The sequence below is a fragment of the Haplochromis burtoni genome, unplaced genomic scaffold, assembly GCF_018398535.1.
Source record: "Haplochromis burtoni strain Fernald_Lab_line unplaced genomic scaffold, NCSU_Asbu1 Contig_219, whole genome shotgun sequence".
Lineage (NCBI taxonomy): Eukaryota > Metazoa > Chordata > Actinopteri > Cichliformes > Cichlidae > Haplochromis > Haplochromis burtoni.
In genome coordinates, this window is record NW_024582580.1 from 486,978 (window position 1) to 495,966 (window position 8,989).

The 8,989-nt window shown below is 42.5% G+C and overlaps 1 protein-coding gene across 1 annotated transcript; it reads left to right on the forward strand.

Moving 5' to 3' along the window:
* Positions 1-5,437: 5,437 nt before the first annotated feature.
* On the forward strand, positions 5,438-7,912 carry klf2b (Kruppel-like factor 2b). Its single transcript, XM_005936662.3, has 3 exons — positions 5,438-5,809; positions 6,016-6,928; positions 7,059-7,912. The coding sequence occupies exons 1-3, from the start codon at positions 5,738-5,740 to the stop codon at positions 7,232-7,234; spliced, it is 1,161 nt and encodes a 386-aa protein (XP_005936724.1). The 5' UTR covers positions 5,438-5,737; the 3' UTR covers positions 7,235-7,912.
* Positions 7,913-8,989: the final 1,077 nt, after the last annotated feature.

The window sequence follows — 8,989 nt, forward strand, 5'->3', positions numbered from 1 at the left end:
AGAGAACTAATAAGTGTATTTTTTTCAAAGGTGGATTATGCCTTTCAGTGCTTGTGTAATACAATAAGCAGCACTTTGAATTGTTATGTGTCCACAGGGTATCTGAAAGTGTTTCAGTGCCTTTTGGAGTGGCCCACTTCAAGCCCCGGAGAACTCTCCTATTCTCATTTATCAAATAAAAAGCACCTCTCTTTGCACCTTTTGAGAGAGAACGAATTAAAAAAGCAACATTTTTACTGTCTGTGGAGCCATGTGTGTGTGGTGTGACGAGTTGGACCAGTATGATTCCTGGTGTTAACAGCTAATAAATTGGGGCCCATCCCCTCTGTGCTCTACTGGCTCAATTATATCCACATGTAGCCAGTATTCCTGCCATGTTAGCCTGAGTGTGCTGCATATTTTTAAAAGGTGGGTTTCCATAACACTTGCTGAAAGCTGCACTGGTTGTTGGGACACATGTTTGGGCTCTGTGGAAGCCAAACGCTGGCTGTTTTAATGCAGAGGTGCTGTGGAGCGCAGCAGGGGCCAGCATGTGGTCTTTGTTTCTCTGTGAGCAGAGACGACAAACAGGTTTATTAGCCAGATAGAGCCGAGAACAAAAAGAGGAGCTTATTGCACCTTTGTCTACAAGTTTTCAACATTGTAACTGACACGGCAGTTTATTAAATGAACCGACATCGCGCTAATGCGGTCGAATGCGACTAATCCTGCTCTGGATCCCATTATTCATTCAGGCTGTCTTGATCGGCTTTGGTTGGTTTAACTGGTTTTCTCTGTTTGTAGGTGTACAACTGAATGCAATTAATATTCATTAAGGGTTGTTTTTTTTTAAAGTCTTCACTAGTGAACCACTTTAAAAAACAAAACAACAAAAGAGCATGTTGTAAAGGTCAAGAGTTGAACTGGTCTCTCAATAATCTTTCATCTTTAGTATCAACTCAGTTACTTAACAATATAACACTTAGGCAATGTCATGCAACACATTGTTAAAAGGAAGAAATGAAAATGATCTACAAAGGTACAGACAGCTCTGAATGGTGACAGTCAAGTGTCGCTGTGAAATTCAGCTGCACTTTAGTTAAGCTAATTCAACAAAGCAACCTTGTTGAAGGCCCCCAGCAGCTACAGAAAGTCTCCAGGACTGTCTCTGGGCTGACTTTTCTAACAAATGTTTGACGGTGTCTGAAATTAGTGTAGGATCGGAGCCAGCTCTGAGAATGTCATGCCACTGGCGTGTGCCAACCTTTTCTGCTTAACATTCCCCCCCCGAAACCCCCATCCCCCCACCTTGTCCACATCCCCCTACATTTTTTTTCCAGCAGAGGGGACGGCGAGCCTCAATGCTATCATTCTTTGATTCTGTTTGAATCTGGCCGCATGTGAGCAGGAAAAGGAGCCAAACGTGCTTCCTGAGTGTTCGGAGGGGGGAAACGCTGTAATAAGCAAGGGGGTGGGTGGTTAAAAATAACCGAGGTATATAAGCACAGAGCAGGATCCAACTCACTCTCAAACTCTCGCTGCCTCTCGCCCAGTCGGGATGTCGGAGCGGGCCCGCCAAGTCCGCTCTCTCACACTTACACACTGTTTTTCCATGAAAGTTAATGCAGTAAGGCAAATCCTCAGTGCGGGTGATGAAGCACTTGCAGACGTGACATAAACACTATGCACGGCTGTGCTCATGTCACTAAGTTAAACAGCCCAAAACAATTTCGGCAGTGACAACATGAAGCTTCATCATGGAGAACATGAAGCATACATCAGCGTGATGAGCTAATAAACCTCATGCTTGGTGTTTTTAACATTCCCATTTGTATTCTGTCAGAAACTTGGCATTTTGGGAAACCCGTAAAGTTATCTGCCTTTCCACACTCAAAGAAATACTGGACGCGGACATGATGTGTACAGTATTATTCTGCTGAGGTCGAGCATGTTCTCGCAGAACAGCATTGTCTCGTTCTTCTTTTGTGCTTTCTCTCTGTGAAACTGCACTTTGTAGTTTGTTTGATCTCTCCATTTTTGGCTGCACGGGGATGGGAGGTTCTCTTTAGAAATAGCTCGTCTTTATTTTACACCAAGTCCTGAAAAGCATGTTGGACAAAAACAAAAGAGGATGCTTAAAATTCTCAACAGTATTGTCACAGTCCTACGTGGGAAAGTTTTTCTTAAGAGAAAAGAATAGATTTTACAGAACGACTGCTGCTGTTAATGCAACAACATGTCAGCAGCTTCATTACTCCTGAGCAACATGACAGCCTGTTGATAAGTTGATCACCTCACAGCACAGATAAGACAGCAACAGTAATAGTTCGAACAATTGTGAAATTACATTGTTGCCCAATTGTAAAACGATTGTGTAAATTTCAGTTCAGGGAAAGAGGCTTCGCTGGAAATTGTACTAATCTATACTTAATCCTGCCATATGATGACTTTAGTGGTTCCTCTTCTGCAGTAAGAGCTGAAAGTGCAGTCTTTGACTCCAAGAGAGACGGCGCTTTTACTGACAAGTGCACTGAAACCAAGATATTTGTCCTGTTTTTCCTTTTTTACTTCTGACCTCTGTAGAGTGGAAAGCACGTGGGGGCAATTTTCCCCACAGGGATCAACTGAGTACCAGTTCTTTATGAACTTGTTACAAATCTTTGAGTGCAACCTGAGAGATGTTTTTACGTGGGCTGCTGCAGTCATAAGAGTGTCCCGCCCATCGTATGTCCAGCATGAGTATATGCCTGGTGCGCTCAAATGAAATTCTCTCCTCGGGTATGCACACTTCTCCACAGGAAGTGACAGCTCAGAACGAAATACAAACCCGTCTCCTAAATGTTGTACCAAGTATTCCCACAAGACATGCCAACTACTTTTGTTGCCTTTCACATCAATTTGCTCTGCTTCACAGACCAGTGCACGCTGAGTGAAGTTTAACGTGGGTATGGGCTGCTCGCGTATAAACGTTTCGGTCATGTTTGGCTTGGTTTTGAATCTGCCAGGTGCAGCATCGTTGAGTCAAAGATTTCCTATTAAGCGGTGTTAGTTGAAACAAAGTATCTCAAATGTGCACTGTGAGAATCAGTAAGTCTGTAAAAGGCTTCAGGTAGAGGTTATTTAATAGATACATTACAAATTCAGGGCTATTTACAGATAATTAAACGAGCCAAATTAACCTTCTTGTCGTTTTCACCTTCTTTTTTTTTATAAATACAAACCTTGAGCAAGAGCTTGTATAAACATAAAATCAGCAGCTGTGGCTCAGTGGGTAGAAAAACCTGATGTTTCATCCCAGGCTCCCCCTGTTCAAGTGTCCTGAAAGGAATCTGTTGACATTTATGAGACATATATAAAGTATGTCGAAGTCACTGCAACAGACCAGTAAATAATAGGCCACAAAAATGCCATAAAAACACAAATATTTAGCCTCTTTGTTTTTACAAGTTAAACAAGTGAGATCCAATCTTTCTCTTTGAAAGAAGGCAAATATTAATAGCGCTCCCTTTAAGTGAGACAAAAACATGTAGTAAAATGCTAAAGTTCAAATGGCACTGGTGTAATATACTGTTGAGACAGCCTGTTGGGGGGTTTTTTCATATGTGGGCTTTCGCAGAGCGACAAATCTTGCATAAGGTTTCTGAATTTAAACATAGTGGTGCAAGAAGATTTTAAGCAATGTCTCTAAAAAACCTTGAGTTCTTTGGTAATTGCCTAAATGTAATCTATCAGGCATTACAGGGCAGTAAAGGTAGCTGAGTAAGAGAGGAAGTGAGATTGCTCTCACTCTCACTAGTAGCAAAGCAAAAAAAGGCTAGCGGCGCAGAGCAAGGGTCAACAACAGCGGTCATGGGTTCAGACATCAGGCCGGCTGCTGCGCTGCCTCTAAAAACACATTTCCTCTCTGGCCTTACTGGACTTCTTCTGTGTGACGCACTTTCCACTGAACACACAGAGCTGACAGGGCTCAGGATGTGGAAACCTCACAGCTGAAAGTTTACTGGTGAAGGTGGTGGACATGACAGCTTGATGAGAGGTGGTGTATCTGTCATTAGAAGCTGACTTGGATCAGGTCATTGGCACACTAAGTACTTTTGCGCTTTTTTAACCTGCTGAGGTTGAGGATGAGGTGTGTGTCTCTCTTGGGGTTTCAGGTTAAATCCTACATAAAGTACAGCTGGAGAGTACCTAAAATATAGTGTGTACTTCAGGTTCCTATCTTGGAGTTGCATAGGTTTCTTTTGACTTATTCTGTGCTGCATTTTAGAGGGAAGCATTCCTCCTGAAATAACAAGTCTACATTAAACTTACAAAAAAACTAGCTTAACATCAGCTTCACGTGCAGATAAATGGCTGCTTACAGGTAATCTAAATCATTACTCATCCCCAATTGCCTCCACTAATCGTGCTTCAGTGTGACATTTAATAAAACACGTGCTTCTTAAAACAATCTCTTCTTTCATTGCACTATTCTATGTTGAATTGGATCCAAGGAATAAAGTTTAGGCACCAATCTTTCTAATTCCATCACACTTTGGGAAAAAGTGGCACAAAAAAGTGCGGAGTCGTACCCTGCAGAAAGCCTGTCTTCATGACCTCTGGAGCCAGACGACTTCCTCGGATTCCTCCAGAAAACAATCCCCCTTTCCTCAAATCTCTCGGTCGAAGCAGCAACAAACACTAACGCTGATTTGTGATGCAAATGTGAACCCAATCGAAACCAGTAGCCCCAATTATGCCATTTACATGTGAACGGGACGTTAGCTTAAATGACGTTTATATCAGGATGGTTAAAGCGTAATAATACCCCCCTCAAAAAAAAAAAAAAAAAAAAAGGGGGGGGGGGGGGTTTCAGACGACCCTGGCGCCTGTTTAGACAGGCCCGTTGTGAGAGAACAAAAAGCATCTACCATTAATGATAATGAGCCGGTACAGACACCTACACTGCGCGTATCTTTACCGAGCTCTTATAAGTTTAACAAAAACGTGTTTATTTAAATAGAAACCCCTTTAATGGAGGCTCTTGGACCAGTGCGTGAGGAAGTGTGAAAGAAAAAGAGGCTTAGAGAGGCATCGAGATCAGAAAATAATAAATATATAATAATTAATAATGCATGCCACATCCAGCATATATTTTTTATTTCGTGGCAAATTTTTCAGTTTCTTTCCAGAGCTGAACCCGCTAATCCCAATCTAATTATATTTTTATTACTGTTCATCAGAAAAGCCACATCTCCTTTGTGTCCTGGTGATTAACTCGAGTACTGACAGTCTTTATTTTTAAGTTGCTGGTGCGGCTTTGCCTCCAGCAGTTTCTGTCACTGTACTTGTTCTTTTTAGATTATTACGTAAGTATATATGGTTGCTATACAGTGTGTTTATCATTTAAAAAACAAACTTCAAATATCTTGCGTCACAATGTGGGAGGGGCCGAGCTAGGGCCCGCCCTTTTCAAAGAGGCTTGGTGCGAGCCGCTCTGCCTGTCACACACAAGTGAGCTGTGAGTCTGCACGAGCTGCTTTATAAAGCGCTAAATTTACCAAACTTTACGTTGTTTCCTGAGCTCTCACAATTGGCCAGGCGCGCTCGGAATAGGGTTATAAGGTTCGGAGGACCTCCTACCACTTTTAAACTTGTTCATGTATTTGATGTGAAACTGTGGAGAAGCGACAGTGAAATAGGCGCACAGACCCCTGCGCGGCTGCCGCTCAACACAGCACGATTTTGACAAGAGAAACTTATATTACTTTACCCAACGATGGCCTTATCCGGAGTGATGCTACCGTCATTTTCGACTTTCTCAAACCAAAGAGAAAAACCCTGGGAAAATGTAAGTTTGAAACAATGTCACGCAATTGTGTGTTTGTGTTTTGTGTGTGTTTGTTTTTTTAAATATCCGTGATTTTGATTCTGCTTGTAATAATATAAATATCATGTAAGAATAATTTATTTGCTTCGAAAAAATAGATATTTTGGTTCTAAAAAAACTTTGCAGTCGCTTGTTTCTCATCTGCTTTTTTCTCCTCATTCCTGCAGAGATGGAAGGGAGAGATGGACAAACTGGTCTCTTCGAGCTGGTCCATGCTTGAAATGGTACAAAACCTGGACAATCAAAACAAAAAGGAAGACGAGGATCTGAGTAACTATTTGGATCTGGATTTTATTCTCGCCAATACAACTGGCTCAGACAGCGCGATGGACTATCTGGGCACCGCCGACCCCAACATGTACACGACTGGAAACTCTATGCCATCGTTCCCAGCAGACGACCATCGCTCCCCACCGCCCCCGTACGGCGCCAGCCTCATGACAGAACAACTCCGCTCCGAAGGAACAGACAGCTATGGCATTACGCGCAACCCCAGCATTCAGGGAAGATTTTATGCCAGCACGGCGCATTTCCCCCGCCCGGAGAACATCAAAGTAGAGCCACCAATGGACAGTTATGGTCCCGTAATGGGCATGGTGCCCCAGAGCTGCAGCAAAATCAAGCAAGAAGGCAACGTTTCGTGCATGATGTCCTTTGAGCAGCCAAGAGTGGCCATCTCTCCCCGAGCGGCCAGCAACATGACTCCGCCGCTGAGTCCCAATGACCAGGGAGTTTCGGACTGTCAGGGACAGTTATGCCAGCCCATGAACTTTCAGCAGAAATATCACACAACTGTGGCTTTCCAGCACCACCCTCAGGCGCCACAGATGCAGATGGCCTACCACGCTCCACATGCTGGTTTTGGCATGTATGATGAAGCTCTCAGCCTGCAGCCGGGCGCACAGAGGGTGATGCTTACTCCACCCTCATCTCCCCTCGAACTGCTGGAGTCCAAACCCAAAAGAGGCAGGCGCACGTGGCCACGGAAGCGCACAGCCACGCATACCTGCACGTTTGCAGGCTGCGGAAAAACCTACACAAAGAGCTCGCACCTGAAGGCACATCTCCGCACTCACACCGGTAAGTTTGAGCTGAAGTATGCTATGATCTTTTTTAAGTGCGCAGTTACGCACAGAGCAGCGCATTGATTAAAACAAAATGCCGTTTCAGCACAGCCTAATAAACTTTTTTTCAAATTTTTTTCACGCAGGTGAGAAGCCGTACCACTGCAGCTGGGAAGGCTGTGGATGGAAATTCGCCCGCTCCGACGAGCTTACCCGTCATTTCCGCAAACACACCGGACACAGACCCTTCCAGTGCCACCTGTGTGAGCGCGCCTTTTCAAGGTCTGACCACCTGGCCCTTCATATGAAGAGACACATGTGAAGTAACCCACATAAGGACTCGGGGCGATTGGGGGGGGGGGTTATTATTATTACGATTTCAACTGTATTTTTTATTTAAAATATTCCTCACATGACCAAAGACGCATATTATGATATTGAATTCAAAAAATGTTTAGTGTTATTGTTTAATAACGTAGCTGGTACTACTTTGGTTGTTTAAGCTTTAGAAAAGCTTTGTTTGCTTTAGAGCAGGCAGACCAAGAAGGGGCTGGCCCTGTATATACTACTCTCCTTTGACAGAACTGGAATGCTGTGTTTGACACAAAAGTGCCTTTCTGTGTTGTGCTACTGTATAAAAAAACAAAACAAAAAAAAAAAAAACCTCTTTGTGAAAGAAGACATGGCCAAAAAAGCAGTACATGTTCTCGCTGATAGGAATGCAATGCACATACAGTTGCCTAATATGTGCAAAGACAAAAGACAATGTTTTATTTAAACTGCCTCAATGTCTGAATGGCCTATACTGTTTTTTGTTGTTTTTTTTAAATGCTTTTTGTCCATCTCAGTGTGAAACTCTTGGTTCCAGCCCCTCTGTACACTATCAGGGCTTGACGTCCTGTGCTTTATTTTTTACTTAAATTTATATTAAAAAAAAGTACCTGGATTTTATACTGTAAATCATGTATTTATTGTAAATATTAAAAAAAATGGAACTGAATTGTTTGGCTTGAGAAGTCTTTACTTCGCTTGCGTGCTTACTCATTCCTTACACTTGTTCACACATTTCTTTTTTATTGGATACATCCAGCCACTCAACATAACTCATAACTGCTGGTAAAAAGGTGCAGTAGACCTGCGGACTGTCACATCAGTTCTTCTAAATTGTACATCGAATTTTAAAACACGAGCACTTGATTTCCACTGTGATGTTTTGCAGCTGCAAGACAGAGAAGGGCAGCCGCTTGTGGGCTTAGCCTATAAATACAAACACTCCATTTCCATAATTACAGAGTGAGCCAGGAGCCGTCTGGACAGAGGGGCACAGCAAACCCTCATCAGGGAGCCCTTAGACTCCCTTTCTGATGGGTAGAAATTATAGTAGGACATCAAAGAGCCTTAATACTACAATTACACACAGTCACTCTGCACTACAGTTTCAAAGTATCCAAGTCCGTGCACATTATGGCTGCATAGTGTCAGTGAGCAGTCGTTTTGCCCGCATCAAAGAGTGCATTGAGTGCATATATAAAAGCCAGATGGCATTTTCTAAAAAGCGTAGTCTTTTAAAAAACTTAATAAAACAGTTTTAATTGAATCAGTGTAACTCAGTTACTTTGTATAGTAAATTCACCTGCAGCAATAAAACGCAAATGCAAAGAGAGTTCAAATGCGTTTATCAACACACTGAAATTTATCATATTTTAAAACGAAAAAAGAGGAAGTACACACTGGGCCAAAAATATCTACCCAGTACATGCAAATATGTCGTTCTCATTTCACTTTTTTGTGTTCCAATATCAAACCAGACCTCTAAGACATAAAAACAATCAATGTTCGAGTCACTCTAGTTTTACTTCAAGAACTAGATTTAGAAAGAAGCATCACAAGAACAATTAAACTACCACCCCCCCCTTCATAACAAGTCTATGCAGTGCTCAGCACCTGTTTCTCAAGGCCACTTGCTGTATATTCATTCTCTGTTTACCATTGAAACATTAATTTTGCAATTACACCTGACTCACTTCTTTTTATGCTGTTGTGGAAATATTTAAGAAATCAGACCTACCTCTCTCTG